General features: G+C 45.5%; 1 protein-coding gene across 2 annotated transcripts in view; it reads right to left on the bottom strand.

Annotated features, from left to right (window-relative positions):
• The window catches only part of LOC135215434 (ATP-dependent Clp protease proteolytic subunit, mitochondrial-like), a 31,024-nt gene that overhangs the window by 17,840 nt on the left and 684 nt on the right, over window positions 1–12,500 (bottom strand). Inside the window, exon 1 of one of the 2 annotated variants that reach the window (XM_064250087.1) lies at window positions 11,620–11,661. The exons of the other annotated variant lie outside the window; for it this stretch is intronic. Coding sequence (XP_064106157.1) covers window positions 11,620–11,646 — 27 coding nt within the window. The 5' untranslated portion in view covers window positions 11,647–11,661. Of the gene's footprint in view, window positions 1–11,619; window positions 11,662–12,500 lie in introns of those variants that run through there. 2 annotated transcript variants of the gene reach the window in all.

A 12,500-nucleotide genomic window follows, 5' to 3' on the forward strand; every position in this document is an offset into this window, starting at 1 on the left:
TTTTGCTTTTGGCCCAAGCAAAAACTGCAGAGTGAGGGGTGGCATGAGGTGGGACTATGTGTAAAAGGACCTCAGGTTTGTATAGTTAGGAAAAATGCAATTTTGGACAAAATTGTCATTTTGTTCCGACACGGCATACAAACCTTCGGTCCTTTTACAATAGGAAGACTCACTTCTTGGTGGGAGGAATCTGAGTCTTTTGTGAACAGACTGGTGTTCGCCCAACCTTGGGAATGCCTCCCTGGTCGTAAGAGTGAGGGAGGGATCCAAGCCTCTGTCCGATTGATCGGGGTGTGCACAGCAGGATCAATGGTCAGACCTCTGGACCAAGTATAAGAGAGAGGCAAGCGTATCCCTTCATACAGCAAGCAAGAACAAGTTCCTATTTGCAAGAGGCAACATAAAGTTATGGTTTTGTCTCTTATTGGCATCCACTTCCCCCCCCTTGTAGGAGAAGTGGTGGATATTCGCTCCCATCCCTAGTGAAAGGGATAGGATGGGGCTCTGTCGAGTAGTCACCTGCATCTCGTCCTTATCCAGCAAGGTGATGACCGTATCCCTCTACCCACCAGGTAGAGGGGAGAAAAAGATAGGAAGAGAAGCCAGTCACTCTCTCATTCACTTATCTATTCTTACAGTCACACCAGGACTCGATGCTGTTCAGCCTGCTAGGGTCTGGGTTAGCTACACAACGTGTTGAGCAGCCACACGGGTCCCAAGGAAAACGATCCAAGGACCTGTGGGCAATATCCAAAAGGTAGACGGAGGTGCCAGTGGTCGGTTGTACCAGACCTGCCTTCAGTACCTGCGCCATGGAGAAGTTCTTGTGTAACTCGAGGGAGTGTACTTCTAGGTCATCTTGGTGCTGACGAAGAGTCTTCAACACTCAGCCTGGGATGTCGAGTTTCTTCAGAAAAGCGCGTCGCGCTTGCACAGGACAAAGCAGCATCTCCTTCGCATCGAAGGCGGTGAAGTCCATACTGGTCTATCCGTCTGCAGCGAAGTGTCTCACATTCTCCTATCCCCATGCAGTGAAGTTCTTCTTCTCGGTAGTGGATAGGACACCGACACTCAATGGTGGGTGTCGATGGTATGGGTACTGTGACAAGCCGTTAGGACAGAAGAAAAGGCTGTTATGGAACAACCGAACTAAGTCCACAGCAAAGTTCGTAACTGACTTGGGCGCTCTGACAGCTGCCGACTGACTGCGTTCGGTAGGAGGCAAGTTGTCCAAGCACCCGAGCAAGTCACGTGACCTTCGCCTTAAAAGGGTTATGCCAAGAGACTAAACAAATAATTTGTTCGTCACCGATGCCAGAAGGCGAGGTGATGATTCTCTTAAGGCATGTGCCCAACAGGCGAAAGTCAATTGCCTTCTAGAGACCGAGGTCCCTGATGGCAAGTATCTCATAGTATAGTTGATTCTCAGCTAAGGAGAAAGAAACAACACTATGTGTTGTTGAAGACGAAGGTGTACAGAAAATGCAACCTACGTCTTCACAGCTGAACCGAGAGAAGGATTCTCAAGATTCTGAACCTGTGCTACAAAGACTGAGAACGCTAACCGCTATTCATTGCTGTCTCGGGTGAGGATCGTAGTTGCAATAAAAGCGGAGCGCTTTTCAGTAATGAAGACACAGGGAAATACTGCCTGAAGAACTGCTTCTCATGGGCTGAACATTTGGAAGTAGAGCTGTCAGGTCGGAGAGTAGCGATGTCTTTCTGACACATCTGTTAATTCGGGCGCAACAATGATAATTGCACACCTACGAATATGAGTATATTTTGAAGACAAACTCAGATGTCTGCAAAAATCATTCGCATTATCGCAGTGCGATGCAGCGGGAGACTAGTACAGACTTCTGTTACCGTGCGGTAAACAGAAAGATGAAAGAGTCCAAGAGATATCTCTGTTGAAAATTCTCGCAATGTCGAAGGCGATGAAATCGAGCGTCACAGCAGTAGATGGTCCTTCATTATTGCGAGAATCCCCGTTAATCAAAGACCTAAGTCCATGATTGTTGGGTAGATACGGTTCGGTAGTCAATCAACCAGGGGAGAGAGAGACGTAACCGACCGTGCATCTCGGAGAGTTAGCTGATACTGAGCTGTTATCAGGCAGTTCAATACGCAGTAGCTCTCGGTGACTCGTCATCCTGAGTTGCCAGTTATCCCTTCCACGAAGGAATGCGTTCGGCTAGAAACCATCGATCATAAAGAAATACGCTCGGCAATTATATTTAAACGAAACGATTTTCGGTAAATACAAAAGCTGATTTGGTGTTGTCGGACAATACCAAGTATCTAAAATCGAAACTGATAACTGCTGGAGGTTGCAGGCAACCCCGAGTTGCAGTTCAATTAAGATACAATTCGTCTCGGTCACAAACCGTAGAGTTAACAATACGGTATGGCGCCTACCCCCCGGACATTCAACTGTTAAAAGAATCATGTCGCGAGGGTAATATACGTAGTATATTTGTAGGTTCTGTACCACGACCTCCATCCTAAATTCTTTTCCCCTCGAGGAATGAGAATAAGGATTGGAGATCGACCGCCTTCGTTCTCTAGTCAAGAGAGTGAAGGAGAAGTCTTTCCCAAAGGAAAGCTTCAATGGTGGACAGAATACCGAAGACGATAGTTCAAGCCAAAACTGGAAGTTCCCGTCAGTTCTTCTCTATTCCAGGTTAATCGCCTACTGTGATACTCTTCTTTCAGCAGCATCTTCTTCCAAATGCTAGAAATTACAGGAATCGAGCATAAGCGAGGTTCCCGATTATCGTGTAACAATTATCGGGGATTCTTGCTCACTTTGGACCGTGGTCTCGCCTAAGTGTTTGGAGATCGTAAAAAACTCGAACACTCTGAGTGCGCTAGAAATTCCGTAGAATTCTAAGCACTCTGTGAAACCCCCACCGAATTCGTCAAACGATATCGGCTGGTGGTCCTCTCGATTCCCGTAGAAATCGAGAAAGGGGCAGGATCCCTCTCAACGACCAAGGGGCTTACGTCAGGTAGGACCCGAAGGTCCCCCGGTAGCGCAGCCCCTAAACGTGGGATCTTACAGAGAAAATCTCTGTAGTATCCCTCCCCTTTCCCTCGTAGCCGTAAGGAGAGAGGGAATGGGGGATGGAATTGGATACTGGCTCGCATTCCCAGCGGAATAGCAGTTGGAGAAGAAAAGGAGCAGCCATCGCCTTACGGCGATGGCCTCTCAGAGCCTGGGAAAACGTATCGTCAGGAGAAAAACGTTTTCCCGAGAGGGTTACGAACTCATACTGTAGGTAAGGGTCTGCCGCCACTGTGAGCGTCGTCTGGGTGGGGCTGATCGACACCTGACAGGAGAGAGCCGATACCGTCCTCCGACTCATTCCAGTCCTCGTCGAGGTCGAAACCTCTCAGGAGGACCGAAGGGGTATTCAAATACGGTGTCCGAAGACACGTAGAAACGCCTCTGTTGCAGTAGAGGTGGTGAAGTAGCTTGTTCGACCGGCCAGAACTGAGAAAGCTTCTTGTCCGGAGACGAGAGACTACCTGGTTCAACACAGTCGGCAAGCTCCGATCGCGGCAGACCCACCGTCGATTTGGGTTCCCTCTCAGGCCCCAAAACGACTCGAGCCGAGACGTGGCTCTGCTGGTGGGAGCGGCGATCCTTCCGAGTCGTTGTGCTGACGAATCAGCGCTATAACCTCGGCAAAGTTCCTCTGGATCTCAGAAGTCACAGCATCTTGCAGAGTAGGACCGTTAAGAGCCCTTCGAACAGAGCATATTCCGAGAACCTTCCTCCTAAGAAGGGGAACAGCGACAGCCCTCTCGGTCGGTCTCTCCATCCACTTTGCGCATACGTCCTGGCCGTCAAGAACCGTGCCTGGCACGTAGGGCGTCGTGGTGGGATCATAAGGGGCGCACCCCTCACGATCACTCCTCAATACCTCGCTCCTCCCGGTGTAACCCGAGGAGGTTGAAGGTACGGGAGAGGCAGACCTGACGCTCCCTCCTCGCTCGCTGGCAGAACCAGCAGGCTTGTAGGGCTGCAGGCGATCGTCAACCCACGGTGGCGATCGAGCTGCAGGCTGGTCGAACCGTCTCGCTGTGGAGAACGGCTGGACTGAGCACAGCGGCCCCGATCTCGAGTGTCAAGAGCTGGTGCTGGTTGCCGTACCCGATCGCTCTCTGTGAGAGCGACGGTCAGGCGACCTGCAGGCTCCACTGTCACAGTGAGACCGGTGCTTGTCCTCACGGCACGTCACGTTGCTGGTTCCAGCCGTGGCTGGCACCGGCAAACGGGGGGACCTCTTCCTAGCCTCAGCCCGTGGCTGGTCGTGGACCATCACATCAGCCAGGGTAGCCAGCTGGTCGCCACGCGAGAGCGAGAGCTGGTCTGGTGAGAGTCGCGCGAGGCGGCTGTCACCTCCCAGTCTTCCGCTCCGTGCCGTGAACCTGACGCTGAGCAGGCTCAGAGGTCTGGTTCCTGGCTGCACGGTCGCTGGTAGGCGACCGTACACTCGGTACCCATTCCTCCCGCGAACGAGAGCCGAGACGGACCCCTGATGCAGTGGCAGAACCACTGACACCAGGCGAGGAAGTACCGGTGTTAGCCGGTACCCCTCTGGTCCCCGTAGTCTTCTTCCTTGCGGAAGAAGAGACGGGCCCCGCTCCCGAAGGGAGGGAGGAGGCAACCTTCTTCTTCCTCGGCTGTGAAGCCTTAGAAGTCGAAGGGGAAGAGGCGGCAGCCGACGACGATGAAGAAGATGAAGGCAACGTTCCTCCTCTTCTTCGTCAGCTTCCTCAGGACAGACGTAAGATCTGCAATCCAGGGCGGAGCCGGGGCTGCTGTAGCCGAAGCCACAGGGCCCGGACGCACCTGTACAGATAGACCAAAGTCTGGGGTAGTACCACCACGAACAGGGACGAACGTCAGCAGGTATGGGCATCTCAGGAACAGCAGGCACAGCCAGCAAAGCATCGGCAGGGACAGCCAGCGCAGCAACGGCAGGGACAGCCAGCGCAGCAACGGCAGGGACAGCCAGCGCAGTAACTGCATGGACAGTCAGTACAGAATCGGCAGGTACGGCAGGCAACACCGGAAACACAGGAGGTGGAGCAGCAGCCAGCAACATCCTGGTACCGGCGGAAGATCCAGGGGTCGAGCTCTAGGGCAGCGGAAGTGTGGTTCTGCGGCAGCACGGCAACCACTGAGCGTCGGCGGGGGCACGCCCCCCTCTCGGTACGGTTCGGCGAACGGCACTTCACAGTGGCTGTAGGCAAGACTGGTTACCACGTGAGGCGAGTACACCAGGTGAGGAGGGACGTCGTCACCTGGAGTCGATATCGTTGTCGTGGTCACCACTCCATGGGTGACCGCAGCAGGCCCACACATAGAACCGCCGCCCCTGGACACTAGGCACGCCCCCCCCCCCCCCCCCCTGCAAATCAAAGGACACCCATACCTCACCAAGGTCCACCCTCGTGGCAGTAGCACCTGCGGAAATAACAGTAGTAGTGATTAGTGGGGGGGAAGTCCCCTTCGCGCGGGGGGGCGAGAGCCCCACAAAACCGAACGAGCGGAAGACCCCGAATACAATTGTACATCGGGCACCGAGCGCCCTCCGCGCGCACGACGGATCGGGCGAGGAGAAGAACCCAGATAACCTCCCCCCCCACCCCCCCAAGGGGAAGGGCCATCTGTGGGAGCTGAGCGGGGGGGGTGGGGAGGGGGGGGATATTCTCGTTCCCACCCCCGCACAGCACCATGTACCCAACAATAATAATAAGAGTCCCGAGAGCAATCGTGCCCTCGGCACCGAATGCAAGGGCATAAGGATCAATTCCCTGACTGAGCGGAACTTGAACCAAAATAAATATTGATGCAATCAATAATAAAAGAATAAAATGAAAAAGAAAATGAAAAAGAATCTTGCATTACGATTCACTTCACATTGAATAAGGGCTCGGAGCGAGCGCATTTGCGCCCTCGGTACCGAGCGCAAGGGTAAAAAGGATCCATTCCCGATTATGACGGAAACCTTGATCCATAATGAATTGATGCAATCAAAATATATAGAAAATGAAAAAGAATACTGCGCTTGCGATTTCACTTCATACAAAAAATAAAAGGGAAGGATCAATTCCCGGGTGAAGAGCGGAAACATTGATCCAAGTAAATAATGCAATCTCAATAAAATAAAATATGAAAATAATTGAAAAAGAACTGCACTTGCAATTTCACTTCATTCAAATAAAAAGGGGTGAAAGGATCAATTTCCGGGTAAGAGCGGAAACTGATCCAAAATGAGTATTGCTACAATCAAAATAAATATATGAAAATGAAAAAGAATACTGTACTTGCGATTCCACTTCCATACAGAATAAGTTTTCGTGCCGAGCGCACTCGCTCGGCAACGAGCATACAGGTCAAAAAAATATAAATGAAAAGGGCACTTACTTACGGATTTTCAATGTCTACAACATTTCCAACCAAAATTCAAAAGCTCAGAGCGAGCGCTCTCCCGCCCTCGGCAAAAAAAACCGAGCATCACACAACATACGACGATCATTTCTGGGAAAATGAATTCCCGCACTTACCCCGCCCTTCAGTCCCGGCACTCGGGTAATCGGAGGGCGTGGAGAACCAAGATCCTTTAATTCACAATTGAATTCAATGGAAATAAAGATGAAATGATTGTACTTACAATTCAGTTTCACTAGATAAATAGAAAAAGAAAAACACAACCATGCGAAAGCAACGACGATGAAGCGGGCAGAGAGCGATGATACACGTCTACACGCCAGCAGGCCGAAAGCAAAAGTGGTTTGTTTACCTCCCAGTCGCGCGCGCGCGCCTGTCGGACAAGCAGTTAACTACCGAACCCCTTGTTCGAAAGCTTACGACCTATCCAGCTGCCGCTAGTACCTTCCTATTGTAAAAGGACCGAAGGTTTGTATGCCGTGTCGGAACAAAGCGGCTTTAATTTCTGCTGGTTTTTTTTCTTTTGTACATATGTACATACGTACACTTTAAAAAATACACATACACAATGTTCCTGTGTGAGCCTTTTCGGGGGGTGTCTTCTACAAATGATTGCACTTTATGAAAAGCGGCTTTAATTTCTGCCTTTTTTTTATTTTTAACTTTTTTTTACTTTTTTTTTTTTTTTTTTTTTTTACTTTACGTAGGTTTTTTTTTTTTTTTTGTTTTTTTTTTTTTTTTTTTTTTTTTTTTTTTTTTTTTTAAAGAATTTCAACTTTCTGTTTTTTATCACTTAGTTCTTTTTTTGCACCTCATGACTCTGTTGGCCCTGGTGTCCATCAAAACCCTCGTTCAAAACCAATGCTCTCTCTGCAACTGATTGGGGTACTGAATGTTTGGCTGCTGACCTTCAACATAAACTGAAGTGCCTTGATTATACGTACTGGGTATGCATGTTGTAAATGATTGGTCTACACCCTCTGTTCAGCAGGGAGTGGATATTCTACCAACCTTGTAAAGTTTCCAGTTATCCCATGAGAGAGACCTTCATCACTTATCCCATGTGAGAGATCTTGATCACTTTTTTTTTTTTAAATAACGTACACATTGACGATCCCGAAAACGAATACCACGTGCGTACTATAACAATGCTGGTACCGAGTGGCCGAAGCACGCCACCATGTGTACATAGATGCATGATGGGAGGGACGCTGGCCAATAGGAGAGAAGGATTTCATGGCCTCGACTAGCATCAGGAACCAATGGGAGAGCAGGAGGATGGTGGCGAGTCTTCTAGTACTAAGACGGCGGCGCGTGGCGCGATTTTCAAAATTGTTATCCGGGCGAATCTCGGACTTTCAGAAACCTTTCGTATCTTGAAAACTTTTCGTACGTAGAGCCGTTACATTTTTCGTATTGGCTTTCGTATCTCGAGTTTTTCGTAGGTTGAGCCTTTCGTATCTCGAGGTACTACTGTACAATACATATAGTCATGGGTCCCAAGAAAGTTGCTGAAGTTCACAGAAAGAAGAGAATGCTTTCTATGGAGACAAAAATGGAGATAATAAAAAAGTATGAAGCTGGCTTGCGGTTGAGTGTGATCGCTAAGGAATACGGCCGAAATCCATCGACGATAGGCACCATGCTTAAGCCAAAGGAAGCCATCAAAGCAGCTACACCTTCCAAGGGCGTGACTATTTCGTCCAACAAGAGGAGCCATGTGCATAATGAAATGGAAAGGCTGCTTCTTGTATGGATCGAGGACCAAGAAATCGATGGCGATACGATAACCAAGACGGCAATCTGCCAGAAGGCCAGCGGTATTTTTGATTGCCCAAGCCGAAGATGACGGCAGAGAGGGGACATCAACGGCAACCCCAGAGTTAAAAAAATTCCGTAAACGGACTGGCATCCATTCGGTGGTGAAGAAATTGAAATTACGTAAAGTATAAAAAAGTAAAAAGAAATGTAAAAATCAAAAAAAGACAAAATGAATTTTATTTTAAGTTTTTTTGTAAAGTTAAGTGTTACAGTTTTGTTAATGTGTTTTGTAAAGTTTAGTGTGTTTTTCTGACATTTTGTTATCTGTTTCGTAAAGTTAAGTGTACGTATCTGCCGTTTGTCCTCCTCCTCCTCTGCCACCACTTTCGGAGATAGCCACACTCGAAAGGTAAGCTTCCACATTTTACATTACAGTAATAATATTTCTTGTACACTAATATACACTTTATTTACAGGTTTTGCATTTTTATTATTAAGTTACGTATTGAATGGTCCAAATTGTTGTAGTATTTCATTGTTTATAGGTCAATTTAGCTTTATTATGAAATTTACTGGGGTGGTTTTGGAGGGCTTGGAACGGATTAGCTATTTTATATGTAAAATGTGGTCCAAGATACGAAAACCTCATGATACGATAGGCGCCTCGGAACGGATTAATTTCGTATCTCGAGGTACTACTGTACAAACCTTCCATCTTTACATATGGGATTAACTTTCAGTGCAAGCTGGAGCTGGCCATTTAACTAAAAAATCAAGGTGGTTATTGGTAGTTGGCTACCAAAGGTAGGAGAGGAAGCCCTGCCATCCAGTTAGTACAAACTGACTTTTCCTTTTGGCAGCAGTCTAAGACAGTCTGTCTCTTCTGCTGCCTGCTGTTCAACTTTATTCCTAATTATGAATTTCTTTTCATTTTTGAGTATGCATACTACTGTTGTTTTGATATATTGTGTTTATTTGGAAATAATACAAATTTATATGCATGAAAATTTCCACATACAGGAAGGAGAGGTAATTAGCATTCTTCATAAACATTTAGGGCAACTACATTCTCCTTCTGAAGATAAATACTTGTAACCAATCCATGTCTTCTCACAAATCTAAGAAAATTAGTAATGAAACTATACTGTTTGTAATGACAAAGTCAGCTTTTTTGACAACTTCCACCATGGGACTGGGTTACACTTTTGGGAGACATGGGTGTTTGGTGGTATAAAGAAGCTTTCTCATGGTAGATATGAGATAAAAGTGTCTTAAATTATTTATTGCTCTAAACCAAGTATAGTATTAACGTCAAGTTATGAAAGAACCACCTACAGCTTGCTAATTCTTCTTGTATATGAACATTATACAGCAACCAATTCTGAAAACGTGTTGGTTCTTCTAACCTACAACCTATTACTTAAAATAATGAACATCTTTAGCACAAGTGCCCTGGTAATCAGTCTAGCATTTCTGACAATGTATGTCAAAGTTCACCTGCAACAGCAATTACTCAGATAAAAAGTTAATTTATTTTTCTTTTATCACTGGCAGTCATCTACTCAACTGAACATCCAGAGCCCTCCACATCCCAAGAAGAGCTATTTGAAAAAGATGTTCCCAATGGTACTTTGGATTCTGAATAAGGGCAGGGTAATAAGACCAGTACATACACTAAGAGATGGGCTTTTCAATGCACATAATGAATTGTGCATGCTAAGCTAGGTTCATTTAGAGTAGGTTACATCTTGATTCATTCCTGTACTTTCAACTCTGATCAGGGGCCTCATTAGGTTAAGATATATCACCATATCATCAGATACGGTTTACAGCAGCCACGGTAAAGCTTCCCTTACTGTAAGCTGGGAGGTGTGCATCTCTGAAAACTACAATAACACTTCAATAACTTACAATTCAACAAGCTATCAGGACTGAATATGTAAAGTACCTAACTGGAACATACGGTCAAGAAATGGTAGTCTATTGTCAGAATACTGACTATATTTGGTTTCCAGTTATCTGCAACAAGAGTTAAAGGTAATTCTACAGAAAAGCTGTATGAAGTGCTGTGTTTAGTATAAGCACCTTGGGATGTAAATAAAATCATAAACAAAGGACAGTAAATTTCTCAAAGTACCTCACCTGTACTGCATTAAATACACAATTTTCTATATTTTCCAATCCAAACATTTTATCAATACACAATAACTCCATGCAGAGCTCTTATGTAGAATTTACCATAGAATTAAATACCGTCATATTACACTATACTATAATGTTGGTTTCAGATCCTTAACTACTTATGCAGTCTCAAGATTTGACAGTTACAAGTTCCTGCTTGATATTAGGCAAGGAGATATGAAAATATCGATCACTGAGAAAAATGTTGACTATTTTCTGATTGTTATGATAGTAGGGACTTGAAAATCAGAATGAAGTAGTACACAGTAAGATTCATAAGCGTATTCATAAAAACTGAATTTCGAACCTTCAGCAAAGTGTAACTATGTTAGTATTCTATCGAGAATAAGGGTAAAACTATAGAACAACTCTGCACGGGTTATTACCTTGGAAATTGAGTTTTCCTAAACCTTTAGTGTTGCTAATCAAAGAGGTGGTGTTGTTTATTGATGGTCAATTATTATTAATTTCACATTTATCAGGGACAATTTGGGAACGGGGGGATTTTGGGTGGGGTAAAACACAAAGAGAGAAAACGGACTTGTTATTGTTATGATGGCCACTCTGGAATGGTTCTGTGCATATGCATGGCATATGGGAGCCATATGTTCAAGAAGAGATTGACTACAGCAACCTATTATAAAAGGAACTATACTAACCTAATCTAACCTAGGTTGTGTTACCCAGCCAAGGGGCTCTGTCCCCAGGCCTTCCGACAAAGGAAATTCCACTTTTTACCGAAAGCTCCCCTATAACACTGCGCATGTGTGATAACATTCCTGGATGGACAGCATACATTAGGCTAACATGTCAGTTCTGAGGTTACAGGTTAATTACAGTTGACCACCAAAAAAAACTGTAAATTCTTGATAACACATTAAATGCTAAAAAACTCAATTTCCAAGGTAGCCTAATATGCCGTGCGGAGCTATAGGGTAAAATACCGAATGGCCACCTGGGTGCCACCTCTACCATAGCGAGACCACCTTCCCTAAAATCAGAAATTATGGCCTTAATTTGTGACTTGGGAGAAAAAACTTAGGTACTTCAACAGGAAAGTAGATCTCTCGAGGTGTTGCCTCAACGGATGCTGGCTCTTGACTAATGTCTATCCTGGGTTACAGGACGTGTTGAAGTACTTTTTCGGGAAGGTGGTCGCCCTACAGTAGAGGCTGGCCATTCAGTTTCATACCCTACTAAAGTCAAACCATTTTAAGAGAGGACTCCAAGACCATTTCCAGCTCTGCCAATTCTCCTTAATCCGGCTAACTTCGCCTCACTAAGAGAAGGGAAGAAAAATGACAAACTTGGAGATCTGGTATACTTTGTGCCACTTCTTCACTTGGGTCAGATCACTGAGACCCTTGGTCAAATCGTTTAAAAGGGTCGAGATAATATTCCTTATTCATTGTCTCTCACACCAAGCTTCCATAAACACCATGGAGAGTTCCCCGCGGCGTGTCCTTCGTCCTGAAGAACGCGAATGGCATACATGTACAAGTTTTTTAAATGGAAAAAAGAAAGTGGAATTTCAAAGTTTGGAATCAATCAAGCAGATGCAACAAAGATATCAAAAACAACTTTCATCAGATTTGTAAGGAAGCTAAAGAAATGGAAGAAGAATTTAGAGAGCTGGTTTTTAGGGAAAAGAAAAGGAAAAGATAAAAACCCGTAACAAATGTGCACGATTCTAATCGATGCGTTATACTGTAAACTGTATTAGCTTTTTATGCAAGGAAAGAAATTCCGAAGATAGACAAAGTTTTACAAGTGAAGTAAAATATTGGGTTTGGTGGTTACAAGGAACCATTTCGTAAAGTGCTGCATGAAATTGGTTTACAAAACAAAAATAATGAAGGAAACAATTTAGAGGGGCAGTACCACATCTACTTTGACCATTCAAATCTGGGTTAACGAGGGAATTAAACTACCCTTTCTCTTTATCTTAGTCTGCCCATTGATTAAAGTGGTCAAAATAGGTGTGGATTAAAATGGTCAGAAGGACCTGGCAACGTAGCAAATGGGATCGGAGTCTGCTCGTAAACTGGTTTGACTTTAGGTACCTGTAGTTCTACTGAAAAGATCAATT

Source organism: Macrobrachium nipponense, chromosome 5 (assembly GCF_015104395.2).
Source record: "Macrobrachium nipponense isolate FS-2020 chromosome 5, ASM1510439v2, whole genome shotgun sequence".
In the NCBI taxonomy this organism is placed as follows: Eukaryota; Metazoa; Arthropoda; class Malacostraca; order Decapoda; family Palaemonidae; genus Macrobrachium; species Macrobrachium nipponense.